Source organism: Podarcis erhardii (genome assembly GCF_964252035.2).
Source record: "Podarcis erhardii genome assembly, chromosome: 4".
NCBI classification, from domain to species: domain Eukaryota; kingdom Metazoa; phylum Chordata; class Lepidosauria; order Squamata; family Lacertidae; genus Podarcis; species Podarcis erhardii.
The window spans coordinates 8,417,582-8,442,852 of NC_138508.1; the positions used below are offsets into that span (position 1 = coordinate 8,417,582).

The 25,271-nt window shown below is 46.3% G+C and overlaps 1 protein-coding gene across 1 annotated transcript in view; it reads right to left on the minus strand.

Annotated features, from left to right (window-relative positions):
* ARHGEF17 (Rho guanine nucleotide exchange factor 17) overlaps positions 1-25,271 on the minus strand; it is a 175,155-nt gene that overhangs the window by 32,661 nt on the left and 117,223 nt on the right. The window contains exons 2-6 of the mRNA XM_081860000.1: positions 18,964-19,041; positions 11,331-11,513; positions 9,722-9,838; positions 8,897-8,989; positions 1,163-1,339 (exon numbers count right to left, since the gene is read on the minus strand). Of these exons, the coding sequence (XP_081716126.1) occupies positions 1,163-1,339; positions 8,897-8,989; positions 9,722-9,838; positions 11,331-11,513; positions 18,964-19,041 (648 nt within the window). The remainder of the gene's footprint in view (positions 1-1,162; positions 1,340-8,896; positions 8,990-9,721; positions 9,839-11,330; positions 11,514-18,963; positions 19,042-25,271) is intronic.

Consider the following 25,271-nt stretch of genomic DNA (forward strand, 5'->3'; position numbering starts at 1 on the left):
GAAGCTGAGGTTGCCTCTGGGTCCAGTAGCCCTCCAGTCTCTCCTGAGCTGCAGAGGCTCAGGGCAGAGAGGCGGAGGGAACTAAGTTCCCGCAGGAGGAGCACTCACCTCCAGGCCAGGAGAGGCGAGCCACCTGTGGACTGGGACCGCCCTATGCCTCAGGGCAGATAAAAGCCGGCCAGCCCCAGTCCCAGGTTGCAGGAGCAACATTGTTGGTAGCCTGTTCCTGCCTGAACCCTGTCCTGCTCTTCTGCCAGAGTTCCTGACCCCACCTGACTCCCCGCCTTGGACCCAGCATCAGCTTTGACGGACAGCCTCCATACCGCACCCTTGACCTTGGACTGGACCTGGACCTGGCCGCATGGTTAACCCTCGGGACCAGCGCAAAGGCTTTCTGTTCAGCCTTACAGGCATTCTAAGGCTGGGGTTGCCCAGTGCTTTTCATACAACTGCATTCCCTCCAACACCTCGAGTCCCCCAAATGGGGTGTGCATCTTCCTGCCCGCGCTCCTACATGAGTCATGCGATCCGTGCATAGCTGTCAACGTTTCCCTTTTTTAAAAGGGAAATTCCCTTATTCCGAATAGGATTCCTTGCAAGAAACGAGAAAAGTTGACAGCTATGGATCCATGCGAGATCACAGTACCCAAAAGACGCACATTTTCCAGGGACACGCTCGCACGCGTGTTTTGGGGTACCGCACAATATTGCAGCACCCAGCACCCCTTTTTGAGTAGTGAAAACGCTTTTTCAAGGCAAGATCTCGGCACAAAATCGTGCAAGATCACGGCACCAAAAACTACCTCCCTGTTCTCTCACGAGTGTCCACTTTTTCCCAGGACATTTGTGGGGGGAGGAATTAGGATAGGTAAAGAGTGTTGGGAAAGCCTTGCTTACAAACTTGATGATTAAAAAGGGAGAAAAAAGGTGAAATCTGAGTGGAGTTACTAAGAATTAAACACACAGACCTCTGTTTCCACGTGCGTGTTTGATTTTGTGCAATAAGACTGGCCTGCTACTGGAACCCGACCCATGACGTTTGGGTGATGTGGTCCTCAGCAGAGAAGCCCCCCTGCCCTATGTGTACATAGATGTATCCCTATCCCCTACTCCTCCCCCTAAAAGCAGCACACATTCAAGAAAGCATCTTGGCAAATCTTACATCCTCCATTCCTTCTATATGCGACTCAATCTCCTGCACTATCCGGGCGTTCCGTTCCACCTCTTCGGCGCTCCTCATGCCTTTGTTTATCCTCTCAGCCACCTGTTTGATGCTCCTCTGAGCTTCCATCAGGAACGGGTGGTCAGGGTGGGCTTCGGGTGTGTGCTTGAGAAGGTCCTGGTGGGAGAAAGCGCAGCGGGAATTATATTATAATAATTTATTATTTATACCCCGCCGATCTGGCTGGGTTTCCCCAGCCACTCTGGGCGGCTTCCAACCAAACACTAAAATACAAAAACCTATTAAACATTAAAAGCTTCCCTAAAGAGAGCTGCCTTCAGATGTCTTCTAAAAGTCTGGTAGTTGTTCTTCTCTTTGACATCTGGTGGGAGGGCGTTCCACAGGGCAGGTGCCACCACCGAGAAGGCCCTCTGCCTGGTTCCCTGTAACTTGGCTTCTCACAGGGAGGGAACCGCCCAAAGGCCCTCGGAGATGGACCTCCGTGTCCGGGCAGAACAATGGAGGTGGAGACGCTCCTTCAGGTCTACAGGACCGAGGCCGTTTAGGGCTTTAAAGGTCAGCACCAACACTTTGAATTGTGCTCGGAAATGTGCTGGGAGCCAGTGTAGGTCTTTAGAGCAGGAAATGGATATACATATATATATTGCAGGACCTCCCTGGGCCAAAATGACAAATTTGCTCCACATTATCTCATTAGTTTGTGATTCCTTCCCTCCCCCAAGTCCTTATGACTTCCATAGATGGTAATAAATCAATTAAAAGAAATAGGTCCTTATGAACTCATCAGCGTTTTGCCGCCAATTTCTCCAAACTTACTCACATTTTTCTATGCAGTTGAGCCTCACACACATTTTTGCAGAGCGATTTCCCCATATGTAATGAATTTGGGCAGGCTAGTTTCACGGATATATATGCATTTAAAAGCACATTTGACCCTGGACTAAACGCCTTTATGCAAATGTGTTTTGGCTGGAGAACCGCACTGGAGAATCTGAAGAAGCGCAACTTGCGAAAGGATCCCGGGTTTCGATTTGGCCATCTGTGCTGGAAAGTGTGACGCAGGTAGATCTGCAAATGCATGTTGTTGTTGTTTAGTCGTTTAGTCGTGTCCGACTCTTCGTGACTCCCTGGATCAGAGCACGCCAGGCACTTCTGTCTTCCACTGCCTCCCGCAGTTTGGTCAAACTCATGCTGGTAGCTTCAAGAACACTGTCCAACCATCTTGTCCTCTGTCGTCCCCTTCTCCTTGTGCCCTCCATCTTTCCCAACCTCAGGGTCTTTTCCAGGGAGTTTTCTCTTCTCATCAGGTGGGCAAAGTACTGGAGCCTCGGCTTCAGGATCTGTCCTTCCAGTGAGCACTTAGGGGCTGATTTCCTTCAGAATGGATTGGTTTGATTTTCTTGCAGTCCATGGGACTCTCAAGAGTCTCCTCCAGCACCAGAATTTGAAAGCATCCATTCTTTGGCGATCAGCCTTCTTTATGGTCCAGCTCTCACTTCCATACATCACTACTAGGAAAACCATAGCTTTAACTAGACGGACCTTTGTTGGTAAGGTGATGTCTCTGCTTTTTAAGATGCTGTCTAGGTTTGTCATTGCTTTTCTCCCAAGAAGCAAGCTGTCACCATCTGCAGTGATCATGGAGCCCAAGAAAGTATATTGAATCCCAAATCCGGTCCTCCATTCCTTAGGCGTATTCTCCGTCACTGAGCCGTGCTTAAGGTCTTTAGCATTTCTGTGGGCGCATCTATCTCTCTCTGTGGCCTTAGCCGCTTTCCTTCCATCCGATTCGGAAAAACCCGCGCACCCTTCCTGGAGCGCAACAGTGCCGGCTGGGGGGAAATGGTGTCCGATCTGCTCCTTGGAAGCAAAGAATAAAGGCAAGGCCAGGAAAAAACGCTGCCTGCCTTTTTCCTCTTGGGCTATCCATCACGGGAAGAGTAAATAAAACTGGCTGGCTGAAGGTAAGTGCACAGCAGTGGAACTCACGAGTAATTGGTGGTTTTTCAGTGCCAACGGGGTAGATGGGGATATATATCAGGGAGGAATGAAGGCCCATCGGACAGAACCTGGGCAGGCAGAATGTTATTTGTGATGTTGGCAACGTGGCCCGACACGCAGACTTCTGGGGGCGCCTTCCTTTCTCGCCCTGACCTAGCCACTGTGATCCACGCGATGGTCACCTCCAGACTGGATTACTGTAACTCCCTCTACGTGGGGCTGCCCTTGAGACTGACCCAGAAACTCCAGTGGGTGCAGAATGCCACAGTGAGATTCCTTACGGGGTCCTCACTGCGGGATCACATTCACCCAGTGCTATACCAGCTGCACTGGCTCTCAATGGAGTACAGGATCAGGTTCAAGGTGCTGGTTTTAATATTTAAAGCCCCATACGGCCTAGGACCCTCGTACTTACGGGTCCGCCTCTCCTGGTATGTCCACGGAGGAACTTACAGTCTTCAAACAAAAACATTTTGGAGATCCCGGGCCACAGGGAGGTTAGGCTGGCCTCAACCAGAGCCAGGGCTTTTTCGGCTGTGACTCCGATCTGGTGGAACGCTCTGTCACAAGAGACTAGGGCCTTGCGGGACTTGACATCTTTCCGCGGGGCCTGCAAGACGGAGCTGTTCCACCAGGCCTTTGGCACAGCCTGACCCCCACCTTTGGCAATCCTCACTGAACTCTAGCCCAATGGATGCCATTAATCTGACTGGAATTAATTTTATAATGAAATGATTTTAGAATGTTTTATCATTTTACTGTTGTTAGCCGCTCTGAGCCCGGCTTCGGCTGGGGAGGGCGGGATATAAATAAAATTTATTATTATTATTCCAAGCGTGCCCTAGCCTCTCCAGATACAGCCTCCCCTTGCCGGCATATTAGGAAGTCCCCTGACGTATGGTCATGAGAACCCGCCAAATAGATCTCTGCTTTCCCTCAGTTCTCTGATGCAGCTTGACTATACGCCGATCCGTCTCTTGCTAAACAAACATTCCCGGCCGGAAACATGATTCATCCCATCCTCCTTCCCAACTGAACGCCCCCCCGCCCCCGGGGGGAACACGGCTTCCTAGAAACCTGCTTGGGGAATTGGTCTCTCTCGCTTTTTCAAATGCCAGGAATTCCACGGGTTCTGACATTTGCTGGCAGTTTGTAAAACCAGAGGAGGCTCGGAGGGAAATGTCAGGACGTCGTGACATTTGCTGGCAAGTCACGGGTGGGAAACCTGCGGTCCATCTAGTCTGACCCCACGCAAGGCAGGAAGTCTTTGCCCAACGTGGGACTTCGAACCCACAGCTCTGAGATACAGTGATGCCCCGCAAGACGAATGCCTCGCAAGACGGAAAACTCGCTAGACGGAAGAGTTTTCCGTTTTGGAGGCGCTTCGCAAAACGAATTTCTTATGGGCTTGCTTCGCAAGACGAAAATGTCTTGTGAGTTCCTGCGGTCCCCCCCCCTTTTCTAAGCCGCTAAGCCGCTTATCTGCTTATCCGCTAAGCCGCTAATAGCGCTAATCCGCTAAGCCGTCAATGGGCTTGCTTCGCAAGACGAAAAAACCGCTAGACGAAGAGACTCGCGGAAGGGATTCTTTTCGTCTTGCGAGGCACCACTGTACGAGAGTGTTTTGCTATACCGACGGAACTATCCCAGCCTTAATATGTATCATAATAACAAACGAAAACAATAGCCCACCCACAGTTTGAAAGGCCAGAGACTGCTCACCCAAATCCTAGAATTGTAGAGCTGGAAGGGACTTCTAGAGTCATCTAGTCCAACCCCCTGCAATGCAGGAATCTCAGCTAAAGTATCCATGACAGCTGACCATCCAACCTCTGCTTAACAACCTCCAAGGAAGGAGAGTTCACAACTTCCCAAGGGAGACCGCTCCACTGCCAAACAGCTCTTACTCTCAGAAAGTTGTTCCTGATGTTTAGTCTGAATCTCGTTTCTTGTAACTTGGAAGCCGCGGATTCGAGTCCCACCTTCCAGAGGAGGAGAAAACAAGCAGGCTCCCTCTTCCATGCGACATCCCTTGAGATATTGGACGATGGCTATCCTATCTCCTCTCAGTCTCCTCTTCTCCAGGCTAAACATCCCCAGTTCCTTCAACCATTCCTCATCAGGCTTGGGTTCCAGACCCTTGGGTCATCTTGATCGCCCTCCTCTGCACACCTTCCAGCTTGTCAATACCTTTCGGTCCAATATACCTGAAGGAGCTTCTCCACCCCCAGCGTTCTGCCCGGAAACTGAGGTCCAGCACTGAGGGCCTTCAGGGGGTTCCCTCGCTGCGAGAAGCCAAGTTACAGGGAACCAGTCAGAGGGCCTTCTCGGTGGAACGGACCGAGGCCATTTAGGGCTTTAAAGGTCAGCACCAACACTTTGAATTGTACTCAGAAACGTACTGGGAGCCAATGTAGGTCTTTCAGGACCGGTGTTGTATGGTCTCGACGGCCAAGACAGTCACTTTGTCATCTTGGTTTTTGTTAAAAATAACCTAGCAAGTTTATAGTCCTGAAGGTTGCAGTTCTAAGAATGCCATGCTAGGAGAAACAAGTTCCATGGACTTTGCAGGGTGAAGTCTACAATGTAAGCCCTTCAGGATTTCTGCAAGTCTTCCTTGGTCAAGAAAGTTGGCTTAGCAGCAGAATAACAATATGGGAACGGTAGAGAAGGGGCTGGAGCTCAGTGGTTAGAGAGTCTGCTTTGCACGAAGAAGACCCCAGCTTCGATGCCCAATGGCATTGCCACGTAGGGCTGGGAGGAGACTCATAGAATCATAGAGTTGAAAGAGACCACAAGGGCCATCGAGTCCAACCCCCTGCCAAGCAGGAAACACCATCACAGCACTCCTGACATATGGTTGTCAAGCCTCTGCTTAAAGACCTCCAAAGAAGGAGACTCCACCACACTCCTGGGCAGCAAATTCCACTGTTGAACAGCTCTTACTGTCAGGAAGTGCTTCCTAATGTTTAGGTGGAATCTTTTTTCTTGTAGTTTGGATCCATTGCTCCGTGTCCGCTTCTCTGGAGCAGCAGAAAACAACCTTTCTCCCTCCTCTATGTGACATCCTTTTATATATTTGAACATGGCTATCATATCACCCCTTAGCCTCCTCTTCTCCAGGCTAAACATGCCCAGCTCCCTTAGCCGTTCCTCATAAGGCATCATTTCCAGGCCTTTGACCATTTTGGTTGCCCTCCTCTCGCGTGCCTCAGATCTCGGACAGCTTCTGCCAGTCAGTGCAGGCAATACTAGCTGCACCAAGATGAAAGAATTTTTAGAAGAAGAATGGGGAAAATATACAGAGTATTTGAATTATTATTTGGTAAACAGCTAACTGCATTAGCAGGGCTAATTTAACCCAAGCAGTTACGATTATTAAGCTATTGGGAATGTAGAGAAAAATAATTATAAGAAATGACAAGGGGAGATTCAGTAGCGAAAGTGATTTCTGAAGAAACCATGAAGGGAGGGGGAAGAGAATTCAAACTATGTATGTATTTTGGATGGGTTTTTTTTTTAAAAAAATTGTTTGTTGTAAAAGTGAAAATTGAAAAATAAAATACATTTTTTTAAAAAATCAAATATTCACTTCAGGTAAGGGACTCACTTGGACCAGTCACAGTTTCTCAGCCTAACCTACCTCACAGGATTGTTGTGTAGATAAAATGGGAAGGAAGAGACCCGTGTGTGCCACCTTGACCTCCAAATAGGGTGATAAACATCGCGAGCGAACAAATAAAATGGTTTGCTGCAGTACTTTGGTTTGTGAGGACAGGGACAACGAAGGATCTAATTTCTCTTCTCTCTGGTGGGTTCAGAGCTCCTGAATGAGTAACTGTCTCTTTTCCTGGAATCAGATCCAAGCCTGCGGCTCTGACTCATAGGCATGCGAAGTATTCAAGGAATGCTGCTTGCCGAAAAGCAAGCTGTCATCTCAGCCCACCATCCGGGATCCAGGCAGCAGAACAGCTGGGCTAAATTGGACAACTTCTCAGGGCGAACAGAAGTACATAACTAGGTGCCAAGTTCCACTGAAATCTGGAGTCCCTGCAAGAACACATCAGAGCTCTTCCATTCATCCCAACTGGGTTTGCCGAAAAGGTCCTTGAGAATTATCACTTTTTTTTAAAATAAAAAACAAAAACAGAACAAAACTGGAAAGATGCAAGCATCCTATTTCCTCTTTGCAGTAAATATTTGCTGGGCATTCGCTAAAGCAAGTCAAGGAGAGTTGAGAAGCAGATTTCTAAAATAACAAGGATGGTGACTCAGTGGAGCTGCAACACAGATTGTTCCGCAAGTCTCTTGACTGGGCGGAAACGTTTTGCACCCTGAGAAGCACAGCTTCCAGCAAAACAAAACAAATGTCAAGTTTTTAGCTCTTCCAGTTGCTAAATATCTATTGCACTGTTCTCTGTTCCTCTATATCAGAAGCTGAATACTGCCATCAGTTTTTTAAATTATTATTAATAATAATAATAATAATAATAATGAAGCAGAGACATCACCTTGCCAACAAAGGTCTGTATAGTTAAAGCTATGGTTTTCCCAGTGATGGTGTATGGAAGTGAGAGGTAGATCATAAAGAAGGCTGATTGCCGAAGAATGGATGCTTTTGAATTCTGGTGCTGGAGGAGACTCTTGAGAGTCCCATGGACTGCAAGAAGATCAAACCTATCCATTCTGAAGGAAATCAGCCCTGAGTGCTCACTGGAAGGACAGATCGTGAAGCGGAGGCTCCAATACTTTGGCCACCTCATGAGAAGAGAAGACTCCCTGGAAAAGACCCTGATGTTGGGAAAGATGGAGGGCACAAGGAGAAGGGGACGACAGAGGACGAGATGGTGGGACAGCGTTCTCGAAGCTACCAGCATGAGTTTGACCAAACTGCGGGAGGCAGTGGAAGACAGGAGTGCCTGGCATGCTCTGGTCCATGGGGTCACGAAGAGTTGGACATGACTAAACAACAAACAAACAAACAAACAAACAAACAAACAAACAACAATAATAATGATTTGAATTTCTTCTTTCTTCTTTGGCAATCACTCGTAGCTGAGTAAGATTGTCTTCCATGAACACGGTCTTAACAGTGAGTCCGTAAGTGACTGTGGAGGCCAATTCTGGATCCACACGTCCTTCCACGGTGGGGACATTGGTTCCCGGGCAGGAGTTGATCACGGTGTGGATTTGCCAAGCGTGCCTTCCTCTTAGCACGTTTCTCCCTTACGTCCTGAGTTCGAGTGTCTTCAAAGCCCATGACACCTTTGGTAAAGGCTATTCTCCAACTGGAGCGCTCGCAGGCCAGTGTTTCCCAGTTGTTGGTGTTTATACTACATTTTTTTAGATTTGCCTTGAGAGAGTCTTTAAACCTCTTTGGTTGACCACCAGCATTACGCTTTCCATTTTTAAGTTCAGAATAGATTAGTTGCATCCGAACAACATGACCAGTCCAACAAAGCTGATGTTGAAGAATTATCGCTTCAGCACTGGTGATTTTTGCTTCTTCCAGTACAGTGACATTAGTTCACCTGTCTTCCCAAGTGATGTGTAAAATTTTCGGAGACACCGTTGATGGAATCTTTTGAGGAGTTGGAGATGGCATTTATTTGAATTTATATGCCACCCTATGTCCTCAGGTCTCGGAGCAGTTCAACAATTAGTAACAACAATTTATGAACAGCAATTAATAAGCAGGCCTCTTGGACTCACCTTGACCAGAAGCTCATAGCGTGGAATCCGCTGAACCGGCTTAATCATGAGGTCTGAAAGTGCCTGTTTTTCTTTGTTTTCCCTCATGCTTTGCTGAAAGAACATGAAGATCAGGTTTTGCTTAAAAAAAAAAAAACTTTTCAGGTTTATACATTTCAATAATTTTACATTTTAACATTTCAAAACTTGACTTCCTTCCCCCTCTCTCTTTTTGCGGTTCCTTGAATTTATTTTTAAATATTTTCTGCATAGCCAAATTAACTTAATTTGCTCATTTATTCATCAACTTTAGGGCAACTGTTTAAGGCATATTTTTGAAAGCTTTGTGTATAGATTTTTACATTAGCATAACTTTTAAAAGTCACTTGTAATAGGGTGATTTAAAATTGGATTAAGCAAACAGTGGTACCTCTGGTTGCGAACGGGATCCGTTCCGGAGTCCCATTCGCAACATGAGCAGAACGCAACCCGTGGGTCACGATTCGCAGCATCTGCGCATGCGTGTGACGTCATTTTGCGTGTCTGCGCATGCGCGAGCGGCGAAACCCGGAAGTAATCCTTTCCATTACTTCCGGGCCGCGGCGGGACGCAACCTGAAAAAACGTATCATGAAGCAAACGCAACACAAGGTATGACAGTATAAGATTTTATGGACGTGCATGAACAAGTATATTATAATGGAACCAAGAGGGGGAGTGGAGGGAAGTTGACAAAAAATTATGGTTTAATTTGGCTGTGGACCCCCCCCCCTCCATTTTCTTCCATTTTGTTATTTTTTGGAAACCCAATAAAATGTTATATATATAAAAAAGATTTCTGTCCTACCTCCAGGAACTTCATAAACGCTGGCCTGGCTTCCTTGGCGATCCTCACAGCATCTTTGGCGTTGAGGAAGTTATCAATGTACGCAGAATAAATGTTCACCAGGATGTCTTTGGAAAACTGGGGGGAGGAGCGAGACAAAGGCTTCATGAGACAAGCAGACATTTCCCTCTGAAGTCGTAGAAAGTGGGGAGGTGGGAAAACACGGAAGTGGAGAATTTCAGCCCCTGGGGATTACCACTTTTCAAACAAGCAAACATTGCTGATTGGCCAAGATGTATAAGAATAGTTCAGAGGTCAGCTGGAGGTGTAAAAATGGGGTAGGTACTTTTATGCACATGTGGTGAGATTGTAAGATAATAAGACAACTTTGGGACACCATATACAATGAACTTAAAAATATATTCAAACTCTCATTCACACAAAAAACTGCCGAGGCCTTCCTATTAGGAATTACGTCCATGGAAATGAAGAAAAATCTTAGACCACTTTTTATGTACGCGACCACAGCGGCTAGGATTTTCATAGCAAAGATCTGGAAAAGTGCCGACATCCCCGCAGAAACTGACTGGCAAGCAAAAACGATAGAATATTTACAACTCGCAAGGATGACAGGGAGATTTAAGAGGAGATTCAGTACAGAAAGTTAATGAAAGATTGGATAATGTTTAAAGATTATCTTAAAAACGATTGTGATAACGGTAAACTCCTGGCAGACTTAGAATGAATCTTGAAAGACAGAGACAGTATATAAAAGAATATTCTGGCTAAGAAATGGGAAAGTTAAAAAATAATAATGAACTGTGGACAGATGAACAAAATGTAAAATAGTACAATGAGAGGAACCGGAAGTTGGAATGTAAAAAAGTGAAAAGCTTCTGGGAAATGATATATAATGAGATTTAAAAAATGTTGAAATATACATTCATAAAGAAACCAGAAGCATTTTTACTGGGCATGGTAGGAAGTGATATAAAAAGAAAAGAATGTAAGCTGTTTTTATATGCAGTGACGGCAGCAAGAATATTATTGGCACAAAAATGGAAGCAAGAAGAATTACCGACGAAAGAATTAATTAATTAATGGACTATGCAGAATTAGACAAACTAACAGGAAGGATTCGAAATCGGCGGGACCAGAAATTCACAGAAGACTGGTGTAAATTTACAGTTTATTTGAAAAGTAATAGTGATGTTCAAACTACGTTTGTAGGTTTGCAAGAAGTTTTGTGAGGTGAATTATTGGAACTATTCCAAAAAAGGATAAAGGGGAGGATGATTAGTTAAGATAATTAAAGGCAATATGAATTTAAGAAATGCATAAGAAGTGGTTAAAACGAGGTGATGGGAGTAAAAAAAAAGATTGTATAAGTGGTTTGTGGTATGTATTATAATTCATATGTTAAAATTAATAAAAATTATTATATAAAAAAGAGAAGAACCGGAAGTTAAAATAAAACAATAAAATTATTATTAATTAATAAAATAAAATATGCCAGAAAACCCTGCATCCTTTGGGCTAAGTAACCCAGGGAAGCCAGATTTCCATCTCGAATACCAGCTCCTTGATCAGAGGTTGTGTGTGTGCGTGTTGTCGGAAAAGCTGAACTCACAGACTTCACCAGGATGTCCCCCACTTTCTGCTTCTCGCTCCAGCTCTGCACGCACTCGCTGATCTGCTCCAGGAACTCCTCGTGGTGATCCAGCAGCTCGGGGATCTGATCAAAGATCTCGTCCACCAGGGCGGGATCGCAGAGGATGGCGTTTTCCGGCAGCTTCAAGGGCTTCATGTAACCCTGGAAAGGGAAAGAGAGACGGAAGGGCAGACATTTAGGAGACAGGAAGATGGCCGATACCAAGACCCATCCAATTCAACACCGACTGATTGATTGATTGATTGTATTTTTACGCTGCTTTTCATTCAAATGAATCTCAAAGCGGCTTACAACGGATAAACAACCATAACGTAATAAAACATAATAGCACATCGCGAATACAGCATACGTCATATGAAAAAATTAACAGATTTTCAATGAAACAGTTGCAATCTATAAAAGAAAGCTTAACTAAAAAATAAGCTAAACCTCACAATTATTGGCAAGCCGTGCGATTAACAAATCAACGCAGCGTTTAGAATCTATAAAACAATATTAAAAACATTATCAAAACTGCAACTAAAAATATAAGCTGAGCGCTGAGTTCATTCACACAATCTGTGCACCCCTCACGACTCATAACCTTTCACTCTGTTCAGTTCATTAAAATATACATAAATGCACATATGTAATCCAGCTCAGCCAGATGCTGATTTGTGACGCAGAATATGCTGGTATATACGCGCGCACACGCACACACCTTCAAGTGGGTGACATCCAGATTTTTTGGACTACAACACCCATCTGCCCCAGCCTAGTGTGGCTGGTGGGAGCTGCTCCCCAAAATGTATGGAGGGCACCAGGTTGGGGAAGCAGCTCTCCGGAGTCCAAGACAGAAAAGGCTCCTTCCCATCACCTCCTACTTTCCCTAGAGATGCTCTATTTTGCCTGGGACCTCTTGCTAGCAAAGGAGATGCTCTGCCACTGAGTTGGTGTCAGCACTGAAGAGTTGGTGTCAGCACTCAAAAATACAGGCTACAAGCAGAGAGTACTCAGGACAGGACCAGCCCCTATAACACAGTTGCCAGGACTATTCTCTCTCAGCCAGAAGTTGCCCAAGCAGGAATTCGCACTCTTTGTTCCGCCAGGTGCAAAGATTTCTGAGCCCTTCGCTAGAAGGGTGGAGGAGAGCCTAATACAGATTGAGGTTGAATCCTGACAAGACAGAAGTAGTGTTTTTCGGGGACAGGAAGTGGGTGGGTGTGGAGGACTCCTTGGTCCTGAATGGGGTAACTGTGCCCCTGAAGGACCAGGTGCGCAGCCTGGGGGTCTTTTTGGACTCACAGCTGTCCATGGAGGCACAGGTCAATTCTGTGTCCAGGGCAGCTGTCTACCAACTCCATCTGGTACGCAGGCTGAGACCCTCCCTGCCCACAGACTGTCTCGCCAGAGTGGTGCATGCTCTGGTTATCTCTCGCTTGGACTACTGCAATGCGTTCTATGTGGGGCTACCTTTGAAGGTGACCCGGAAGTTACAACTAATCCAGAATGCAAACTTAGAGACCAACTAAGTTTGTTATTGGTATGAGCTTTCGTGTGCATGCACACTTCTTCAGATACTTCTTCGTGCATGCACATGAAAGCTCATACCAGTAACAAACTTAGTTAGTCTCTAAGGTGCTACTGGAAGGAATTGTTTGTTTGTTTGGACTACGGCAGACCAACATGGCTACCTACCTGTAACTAGAACAAGTAATCAGGTAAGACAATTATGGTTAAAGCCCAAATCTTTGAATTATAGACCATCAAAGCACAGAGTAAGGTAAAAGCTGAAGTTACAATCTACAACTAAAGTTAGGGCAGCTTTAAACCATGGTTTATGTTACAGTGGTACCTCAGGTTAAGTACTTAATTCATTCCAGAGGTCCGGTCTTAACCTGAAACTGTTCTTAACCTGAAGCACCACTTTAGCTAATGGGGCCTCCTGCTGCTGCCGTGCCACCGGAGCCCGATTTCTGTTCTTATCCTGAAGCAAAGTTCTTAACCTGAAGCACTATTTCTGGGTTAGCGGAGTCTGTAACCTGAAGCGTATGTAACCCAAGGTACCACTGTATTGGCTTGTTTCCCTAAACCGTAGTTAAGCCTAAACCACATTTTAAGGTTGGCACGTAATTACACACTGATGAAACACGGTATAGACAATTAACAAATCATAATAATAAGTGATCAAAAACAGAAATGAAAGAGTTGAGGCACACTGGGTGCACGTTAAGCTAACCCACAGTTTAGTGTCACGTTCGAAAGAGACCCAAATCTGGGCTGCTTCCACTGTAGCTATATAACTTTCCAAAGGCGGAGGAAACGTTCCGCATTTCGTAGGTATTTAAAAAGCTAATCAAAACTGGATTGCTCCTTTTGCTGCCCTTGTCTCCCCTCTTCAAAGATGTCATCTCTGAATGAGTCAGGAGCATTTCCAGGAATTTCACTGTGCCGTATTAAAGGCTCCTGAGCTGTAATTATCTTCCCCTGTCCTTCAAGCATATAAAGCAGCTGCCCTTTCTAGCTCTCCTCTTCCGCGAGTCGATGGGTTTGCCTTTGTGCCATCCAATTAAAGTCCCCTTGTCCCCTGCTTAAACAAAAGCCTGGCACCACAAAGGTTGGCACGCCCTGTCCCAAAGCTTTCCGATGACGACAACGCAGAATTCTGCATAAGCGCAACTTTGAGCAAATATAGCCGATCCAGGCTATTGACAGTGGGAATCAGACTTCCAAAGAGTAAAAACCAGGACCTTATTCCCTGTCCCTGCTAGGCCTGGCCTAGATATATCCATATACAGTCATACCTTGGGTTACAGACACTTCAAGTTGCATTTTTTTGGGTTAAAGGTAAAGGGACCCCTGACCATCAGGTCCAGTCGTGGCCGACTCTGGGGTTGCGGCGCTCGTCTCGCTTTACAGGCCGAGGGAGCCGGCGTACAGCTTCCGGGTCATGTGGCCAGCATGACTAAGCCACTTCTGGCGAACCACAGCAGCGCACGGAAACACCGTTTACCTTCCCGCTGAAGTGGTACCTATTTATCTACTTGCACTTTGACGTGCTTTCGAACTGCTGGGTTGGCAGGAGCTGGGACCGAGCAACGGGAGCTCACCCCGTCACGGGGATTCGAACTGCCGACCTTCTGATCAGCAAGTCCTAGGCTCTGTGGTTTAACCCACAGCGCCACCACCAAAACCCGGAAGTACCAGAATGGGTTACTTCCGGGTTTCAGCGGTCACACATGCATATAAGTGCTAAATTGCGCTTTGCGCATGCGCAGAAGCGCCGAATCATGACCTGTGTGTGCGCAGACGTGCCACTGCAGGTTGTGGACGCTGCGGGTTGTGAACGTGCATCCCACACGGATCACGTTCGCAACCCGAGCGTCCACTGTATTGCCCAGGACCGGTGCAAGGGGCAGACCGCGTTGACGGCTTGGCTCAGCGGTATATCGCCCGCGAAACTGCCATTTCCTGAGTCCCACTGCTCCCAGCGCTCAGCACAGAGGGACTCCGGAGCGGTGGCGGTTTCACCAGCGATATACCCCTGAGTGAAACCGCCATTGCGGTCCACCCTCATACCGCTGCAGAGGGAGAAACAAGGTGCTTTGCCGAGGCGCCGATACAGTTTGTTTGTGTCTCTGCTTCAACAAGCCCAATGTCCCTCCAGATTGAGCACGCTGGAGGGATGTGGGGCTTGCTGGACCAGGTGAGCCACTGGCTTGACCAGGGGTCAGCAAACTTTTTCAGCAGGGGGCCAGTCCACTGTCCCTCAGACTTTGTGGGGGGCCAGACTATACAGTCATACCTCAGGTGAAAGCCGCTTCAGGTTAATCCTTTTCGGGTTGCTCTCCGTGGCGACCCGGAAGTAACGGAGTGCATTCTGGGTTTCGTTGCTTGCGCGAATTGCAACACGCGCACATGCAGACGTGGGTTGCGTTTGCTTCAGGATGCGAATGGGGCTCCAGAACGGATCCCATTCGCATCCAGAGGTTCCACTGTATTGGGGGGGGGGGGGATGAACAAATTCCTATGCCCCACAAATAACCCAGAGATGCATTTTAAATAAAAGGGAACATTCTACTCATGTAAAAACACACAAATTCCCAGACTGTCCGCAGGCCAGATTTAGAAGGCGACTGGGCTGGATCCAGCCCCCGGGCCTTAGTTTGCTCACCCAGGGGCCTGATCTTATCCTACAGGAAGCTGCCTTCTTCTGAGTCAAGACATGGGAAATTTGACTCAGTGTTGTCTACTCTGACTGGCAATCGCTCTTCAGGGTTTCAGGAAGGGAGACCCTCCCTTCCTTATCTGGAGATGCTGGGGAGTGAACCTGGGACCCTCTTCATGGAAGGCAGATACTCTACCACTGAGCCACAACCCCACAGCCCTTCCATGATGGAGTACAATGGAGGGCAATGTGGCAGCTCGACTGGTGACTGGGAGCGGCCGCCGAGACCACATAACACTGGTCCTGAAAGACCTACATTGGCTCCCAGTACGTTTCCGAGCACAAGTCAAAGTGTTGGTGCTGAACTTTAAAGCCCTAAACGGCCTTGGTCCAGTATATCTGAAGGAGCGTCTCCACCCCCATCGTTCAGCCCGGACGCTGAGGTCCAGCTCCAAGGGCCTTCTGGCGGTTCCCTCACTGCAAGAAGTGAAGTTACAGGGAACCAGGCAGAGGGCCTTCTCGGTGGTGGCGCCCACCCTGTGGAACGCCCTCCCTTCAGATATCAAGGAAATAAGCAACTATCTGACTTTTAGAAGACGTCTGAAGGCAGTCCTGTTTAGGGAAGCTTTTAATGTTTGATGTTTTGCCTTTTTTTAATATTCTGTTGGAAGCTGCCCAGAGTGGCTGGGGAAACCCAGCCAGATGGGCGAGGTATAAATAATAAATTATTATATTATTATTATGGTTTACAGATGAAAAGGACTCAGAGCATTAAATAAAAAGTCTTATTGCACAAAGGAGGTCAAGAGAGCCTGGCATTCGGAAATGGCGAAGTGCTGCGGCTGACAAGTCTGTTTTCCGTGAATTAGAGACTCGAAGCAGAGGGCGAAGGGTACGAAAATAACCCTTCCATTTTCACACCTGAGAGTTGCGGTGTGTGGGAAGGATTTATTGTACATGGACCAAAAGGGAGGGGAAACAGCTAAGCGCTTCCCATTTGGACAATCGAAGAGGCAGAAATAGATTCCCGTGGAATCAAAATTGCCACAGGCACAAAAAGGACTTGCATTGCTGCCTCAGAGCAAAGTCACACCTGCAAATGAATTGGTCCTCGCGGTCAGACAGCATTTGCACACTCACACAAACGCCAAGACACACACACTTCAAAGGGGGAATAAACCTGAGTGCAAGTTCCCTGACAACTTGATCCCCAGCGCCAGTCATCCCTGGTGCTCTGCTCTCGAGCCCCAAATCGCGTGGCAACGGGATGCGGTTGCCACGGAGACGAGCGCAGGCTGGGTTTGGGCTGACAAAAGCTTCCCAGTGCCCGGCGTGGGTCGCTCTGCCGCATTAGGAACGCACAGGTCTTGTTTCCGGCAGCCCTGCTAAGGCGCTGCAGCCGAGCAAGGAGTCACAGAGGGAGAGGAGGGTGCGCTTCCCTGGGCATCGCTCAGCCAAACGTGCTCAGAAATCCCCACCAGACCTTTCTGCGGATAGACCGGGCACCCTTGTCCGTATTGCTACTTTGACTTTTAGAAGACATCTGAAGGCAGCCCTGTTTAGGGAAGCTTTTAATGTCTGATGCATTACTGTATTTTAATATTTTGTTGGAAGCCGCCCAGAGTGGCTGGGGAAGCCCAGCCAGATGGGTGGCGTATAAATATATTATTATTATTATTATTATTATTATTATTATTATTATTATTATTTAATTTATATGCTGCCCATCGGACTGGGTAGCCCCAGCCACTCTGGGCAGCTCCCAACAAAATCTAAAAAACACAATAAAATATCAATCATTAAAAACTTCCCTGAACACGGCTGCCTTCAGGTGTTTTCTAAAAGTCAAAGAATGTAAGAAGATCCTTGCAGAATCAGGTCAAAAACACCCAGTTCCTACAACCTTCCCTCATCGGACTTTATATCATCATCCTCATCCTCATCCTCATCATCAAGTCTTATTGGCTAGTGATTTAAATCAAGTCTTACAGACTAGTTATTTAAATCAAGTCTTACTGGCTAGTGATTTAAATTGATTTGATTTAAATCAAATGCACCCTGGCTTGCAGGCCACGCTAAGCCAAGCATCTTGGCTTGTTGTCCACACTTGCACTCCAGGGGGTTGGACTAGATGTCCCTTAGGGTCCCCTTGGGGTCTATGAGCAAAGTGGAGCCACCTGGCAGCAGGCGCTAGAACGGCACTCATTCCCAGCTCACCGTAACTTCCCAAAAAGGTCTATTATCACGGTTGTTTCATTACTCCCCAACGTGTCGTACCCGGTTCTCCTCCTCTCACAACAACCCTGTGAGGTAGATCGAGCTGAGAGGAGACCATGACTGGCCTGAGAGCTTTATGGCTGAGTGGGACCTTGCCCATCCACTACACCATACTGCCATTCTGCAACCAAACAGCAAACACAGGGGAAAATGCAGCTGGGATAAGCAACACAAAGGTTTAACAAGGAAACTTGGTACACTGGGACCTTGGTTCTCAAACAACTTGGAACCCAAACATTGCAACCCCGGAAGTAAGTTTTCTGGTTTGTGAACTTTTTTCGGAAGCCGAACGTGCTCCGTTTTGAGTGTTACGCTTCCGATTTGATTGTTACGCTGAAGTCTGACTGTTTTGCTATTTATTTTGCGTTTTTGTTTTTGCGGCTCTCTCTTTTTGTTTTTGTGACTGTGGAACCCAGTTCAACTACTGATTGATTGATTGATTGATTGATTGTGTGACTGCAGTACATTCTTTATTGCTTTCATTTTTATCAATGGTCTCGTTAGATAATAAAATCCATGTTAACTTGCTGTTTTAGGGGTTGTTTTTAAAAGTCTGGAACGGGTTAATCCATTTTGCATTACAGTCATACCTCGGGTTGAAGTATCTTTGGGTTCAGTGTTTTCGGGTTGCGTTCCACGGTGACCCGGAAGTAACGGAACACATTACTTCTGGGTTTCGCCACTCAGGCATGCGCAATGCTCAAAATGATGTCACGCGCATGCGCGGAAGCGGCGAATCGCGACCCGCGCAGACGCGGGTTGCGTTCGCTTCAGGATGTGAACAGGGCTCTGGAACAGATCCTGTTCACATCCAGAGAAAGCGCACCTTTGTTTTGGAACGTTTTGGTATTGAAATGGACTTCTGGAACGGATTAAGTTTGAGAACAAGGCACCACTGTGCTGTGATTGCCAGTCACAAGACGGTAGTGAGAAAGCTGTGTGCAAATTATAGCGTGCAAATTATGGGCATGGGGGATTTTTTATTTTAGATGCTACTCTCCTAAAACTCAAAGGATGTTGAACACGGGCCACACTCAGGGCACACATTTAAAGCAATATAATACCACTTTAGAGAAGAAAAACAGCACAGGTATATATCTGAACAGTGCAGAGAGTTCGACCGGAGCTTGAGGTCCATTGGCCTCTGCTCTCACACGGGTCAGTTACCTGCATCAGGGTCCGCAGCGACTCCACGTATGACTGTTCCGTATCCAGGAGTGTCATAATCACGTGTTTCCGCATATCCTGCAAAAAAGAGAGGCAGAGAGAGGTGTTTGAGAAAGGGCGCCACAACCTGCAGCAGTTTCCTGGAGGTGAAAACAAGAGCTTAAGAAACAAGTGCCCCAGTTTATCCTTTTCCTTCTCCCTCACAATGTCTTTTTCTTTCGTGTCGTGCCTTCATCAGATTACCGTATTTTTCACTCTATAAGACGCACCAGACCACAAGACGCACCTAGTTTTTGGAGGAGGAAAACAAGAAAAAAAATATTCTGAATCTCAGAAGCCAGAACAGCAAGAGGGATCGCTGCGCAGCGAAAGCAGCGATCCCTCTTGCTGTTCTGGCTTCTGGGATAGCTGCGCAGCCTGCATTCGCTCCACTGAGAGCCAGTGCGGTGTAGTGGTTAAGAGCGGTAGTCTCGTAATCTGGGGAACCGGGTTCGTGTCTCCGCTCCTCCACATGCAGCTGCTGGGTGACCCTGGGCCAGTCACACTTCTCTGAAGTCTCTCAGCCCCACTCACCTCACAGAGTGTTTGTTGTGGGGGAGGAAGGGACAGGAGCTTTGAGACTCCTGAAGGGGAGTGAAAGGCGGGATATCAAATCCAAACTCCTCCTCCTCTTCTTCTTCATTAGACGCACACACATTTCCCCTTACTTTTTAGGAGGGTAAAAGTGAGTCTTATAGAGCAAAAAATACGGTATAAGTCCGAAGGCAGGAAGCATCTTATCGCCGACACCTATGAGTTGCTTTTGCAGCATTCTCTGGGCTGAAAAGCAGGACAAAAACCGCGTTCGGCAAATAACCACCATGAAGGGTTTGTGCTGGGTGCAAACACAGCCTAGAATCAAACGGAACAGGCTATCTTGAGCACCAACATCTTCAATACCCAATACCCAACACCCCCCCCAAAAAAGTCCCTGCTGCTCTGACTCCTCAGATCTGCAACACCTTTTAAAAGGTTAATAAGAACTGCTGTATCCTTGTGAAAACAGCGAACAAACCTCCTTCCTTGGAGGTTTTTAAACAGAGGTTGGGTGGCCCTCTGTCACGGATGCTTTCGCTGAGATACCTGCATCGCAGGGGGTTGGAATAGATGACCCTCGGGTCCCTCCCATCTCTAAAATTCTACGATTCTATGGAAGTTGGGACTGTGAAGTTGCTGTTTATTACTCAGGGCCAAGACCGACCTGGATCAGGGCACCTGTGTTATTGCTGAACCACTGCTAAACAGGGTAGATAAAAATCAATGATATATATTTTTTAATCGGATTAAAAAAATATTAAATCAGTTTTTTAAAAATTGAAATTGGATTTTTAAAATAAAATGCTTTTTTTAGTATTTTTATTAAATATTTTCAAAGGTATGTGCAATGTCTCTCTTGTATTTTTTTTTCCATGTAACTTTTTTTTTTTTACAAATCGATTTCATTTGTTGAGACATTAGGAAGAAAAGGGGGAAAGAGGTGGAGGGGGGGAAAGATGAGTGGGGTTGGGTGGTGATGTTAATATTTTACTTAATATAAAATATAATGCTTTTAGAGGAAAAATCTTTCTAAAGATAGTTGTCTATTTAAGTTACATTACAGTCCAAAGGCTATTCATCAGGAAATAAGGATTTGTTTTAAGTTTTTCGGTCTAAGTTGTTTTGGTTTTTTTAAAACACGTTTAACCACATCGGTTAACAAACCTGGAAACATATGCTATAATGTTATGGTTTTAGTTAAATAAATTGTTTAGATTGTTCTTAAGGAAATGATTATTTTTCTCCTTCTGATAAAGCACAGCTGAAAAGCTGTCCAAATATAAACAGTTAACTTACTAAACCTCGCAACAATTTCATAATTATCTGTATAATTATAACCAAATCAGTAATGTTTGATATAACTGTAAAAACTACTCTGAAAATTTATTATTCCGAAAATGAAACCTCCACCTGGCTGTAAATATGCAAGAATAAGTGTTTCTGTAAAAAAAATAAAAATGATTTGAATCAAGTCTTACTGACTAGTGATTTAAATCATGATTTAAATCAATTTGATTGAAATGAAATCCACTCTGCTGCTGTGTGATTTGAAGTTGAGAAGCTGCTGTCAGAAGCTCTTGCCTCAAAAGAAACCATGTTCCGGGTTGCATCCTAAGCCATGGGAAGGCAAACTAAGGCCCAGGGGCTGGATCGCCTTCCAAATCTGGCCCGCGGATTGTCCAGGAAGCAGCGTGTTTTTACATGAGTAGAATGTGTCCTTTTATTTAAAATGCATCTCTGGGTTATTTGTGAGGCATAGGAATTCGTTCATTTCCCCCCCAAAAAATATAGTCCGCCCCCCCACAAGGTCTGAGCGACATTGGACCGGCCCCCTGCTGAAAAAGTTTGCTGACCCCTGTCCTAAGCAATCCAGAGAGCCGCCATCTGAAATCTAAAGTGCTTCAGCCCAGACACAGCTTTACAACCTCAGTGAGCCTGAAGGCAATCGTCTCAAACTTGCCTTCAGACAGCCCCAGGCAGGTCCAACTGAGCTCCATTTCTGTGAAATGGGCTCATTAAGAACTCTTCTCTCAGGGTTCCTTAGAGAACACAGAAGGAAAGGGCTGCAAAGCTACTTGCACGCCAGTAAAGCTGCGGTGACAAACAACGAATGGCCTTTCCAAAAGTCTGACTGTGTCGACCACAGCAAACTATGGTAAGTTCTTAAAGAAATGGGAGTGCCTGATCACCTCATCTGTCTCCTGAGAAATCTCTACGTGGGACAAGAAGCTACAGTCAGAACTGGATATGGAACAACTGATTGGTTCAAAATTGGGAAAGGAGTACGGCAAGGCTGTATTCTGTCTCCCTGCTTATTTAACTTTTATGCAGAATTCATCATGCAAAAGGCTGGGCTGGATTAATCCCAAACCAGAATTAAGATTGCCGGAAGAAATATCAACAACCTCAGATATGCAGATGACACAACCTTGATGGCAGAAAGTGAGGAGGAATTAAAGAATCTTTTAATGAGGGTGAAAGAGGAGAGCGCAAAATATGGTCTGAAGCTCAACATCAAAAAAACTAAGATCATGGCCACTGGTCCCATCACCTCCTGGCAAATAGAAGGGGAAGAAATGGAGGCAGTGAGAGATTTTACTTTCTTGGGCTCCATGATCACTGTAGAAGGTGACAGCAGTCACGAAATTAAAAGACGCCTGACAAACCTAGACAGCATCTTAAAAAGCAGAGACATCTCCTTGCCGACAAAGGTCCGTATAGTTAAAGCTGTGGTTTTCCCAGTAGTAATGTATGGAAGTGAGAGCTGGACCATAAAGAAGCCTGATCACCGAAGAATTGATGCTTTTGAATTATGGTGCTGGAGGAGACTCTTGAGAGTCCCAAGAAGATCAAACCAATCCATTCTGAAGGAAATCAGCCCTGAGTGCTCACTGGAAGGACAGATTCTGAAGTCCTTTTCATCTGTAAACCATAATACAGTGGTACCTTGGGCTAAGAACTTAATTCGTTCTGGAGGTCCGTTCTTAGAATCCTAGAGTTGGAAGAGACCACAAGGGCCATCGAGTCCAACCCCCTGCCAAGCAGGAAACACCATCAGAGCACTCCTGACATATGGTTGTCAAGCCTCTGCTTAAAGACCTCCAAAGAAGGAGACTCCACCACACTCCTTGGCAGCAAATTCCACTGTCAAACAGCTCTTACTGTCAGGAAGTTCTTCCTAATGTTTAGGTGGAATCTTCTTTCTTGTAGTTTGGATCCATTGCTCCGTGTCCGCTTCTCTGGAGCAGCAGAAAACAACCTTTCTCCCTCCTCTATGTGACATCCTTTTATATATTTGAACATGGCTATCATATCACCCCTTAACCTCCTCTTCTCCAGGCTAAACATGCCCAGCTCCCTTAGCCGTTCCTAAACTTAACCTGAAACTGTTCTTAACCTGAGGTACCACTTTAGCTAATGGGGCCTCCTGCTGCCACCACACGATTTCTGTTCTCATCCTGAAGCAAAGTTCTTAACCTGAGGTACTATTTATGGGGTAGCGGAGTTTGTAACCTGAAGCGTATGTAACCTGAAGCGTATGTAACCTGAGGTACCACTGTACTTTCTATGGAAAAGTGTGCCTCTACTTATGTACGTTTCTAGTTACGGCTGGACCTCAGGAACGGATTATGGTTGTAAGTAGAGGTTCCACTTGTAATAGAGGAAAGCTCTCCCACGCAGTTGAGCTCTAGTTCCAATCCGCATGGATGCCAGGAGGAACGTCCCTCCCTTGCCACGTGGGCACACATTACCTACTAAGCAACCTTTCTTTTTTTAAAAAATAAGTCAGCATTCTTTTGTCGGCATGCAGATTGTGGGCGCCTTGATTAGTTGATTGACACTCGTAATGATGTATCCACCAAGTTTTTGTTTTTTAAAAAAGGAAAGAATTGGCCATGACGCGGCCTCACTCTTTGCTTTCCTTCCTGGGTGTAGGGAGACAATACATGGCACAAAATAAGCAAACGTGCACATTTGCATAATTCCCAGGATTGATTCAGGCTCCATTAGCTTCCCTTGCCTATAGGACTTGGACGTTTGCAAATTCATTGATTTGTTTGGTTCTCAAACTTAATCTGTTCTGGAAGTCCGTTCCAAAACCAAAGCGTTCCAAAACCAAGGCACGCTTTCCCATAGAAAGTAATGCAAAACGGATTGATCCGTTCCAGACTTTTAAAAACAACCCCCAAAACAGCAATTTAACATGAATTTTACTATCTAACGCAGGGGTCACCAACCTACGGCCCGGGGACCGGATAAGGCCCGACGGACTCGTTTATCCGGCCCGCAGCAACCCTTGCCGCCTGCTCTTACCGGCGTGGCACGGGGACCCACTTCCGGGTTGGAGGAGCACCGGAAATACTTGTGGGCATGCGCATGGGCCTCCTCCGACCCGACCCGGAAGTGCGCCAGAAATAGCATGCGCCTGCTGAACGATCATCGCTCGAGACACCGGCCCGAGGCAAGGAAAGCTTGGAGACCCCTGATCTAACAGGACCATTTATCCATAAAAATGAAAGCAATAAAGAATGTACTGCAGTCACACAATCAATCAATCAATCAATCAATCAGTAGCTGAACTGGGTTCCACACAGTCACAAAAACAAAAAAAGAGAGCCGCAAAAACAAAAACGCAAAATAAATAGCAAAAACAGACAGACCTCAGCGTAACACTCAAAATGGAGCATGTTCGGCTTCCAAAAAAAGTTCACAAACCGGAAAACTTACTTCCGGGTTTGCAGTGTTTGGTTCCAAGTCAATGGTCAACTCTGCCTTTTTCGTTCTAACTACCTGAGAGTTGAGGGAGGGGACCCACAATACCCATTTGCCATCTCGCACAGAGCCTCTCCCTTTGTTCACCTCAATGGTCCATCGCCCAGGCGATCGATCACCTCGCCAGGAAACTAGCTAGGCTATTCCAAGAATTAGAAGGGGGCCCAGGCATTCAGCCTAAACCCTCCACCCAAACTCACAACACTATATTCTTCGTGTTCCGTGCACGCACAACTCTGAATAACAGCTTGGAAACTTGTGCCACAAACCAAACCTTTCTAAGTATTCCCAATTATGTATGAATATTCGCTTCTGCACTCTGGCTACACAGTCCCATCTTATTGCAGTCACATTTGCAGGGTTTCGTAAGTGACAGCCATAAGTGACACACACTGTGTTGTGTTAGATGTACAAGTTTAACGTAAATGCATGTTCAGCATCCATTGTGTGTGTGCTTATGTTGCTGATATTAGTCATTAAGACCTTAATATTCTGAACAGGTATGGATATCATCGTCTTTATTATTAGCATAAAAACAAGACCCCACATTTATTTTCTGCCCCATGTTAAGATTTCTAGCCAGCCCCCCCTTGCTGGTGTGTGGGGGGGAAACGCCTGATTCCCCCCCCCCAGGGCCCAATCCTGCTCTCAGCAGCCCTGACTGTGGATACCTTAGCCTTCTGTGTGACTCAGGAATGAACGCCGTAGCTGTTTATCTTTCAATTAAATCAGGAATGGCTGGCTCTTAATTAAGTTAGTGAGTAATACAGAATCAATGCAGTGCAGGATTACATTTGTTGCAAGGGGAGTGGGGTTGGTCCTTCCCCTTTCGGCAACGAGACAGGAAGTGCTCAGTAAATCCACTGAGATCTGGGAGGATCAGGCGAGCAAAACAGAACTGGAATTCCCTTTCTCTCAGATGCTATCAGGAACGGCCCCAGCCAGAGAACTGGGTCGCC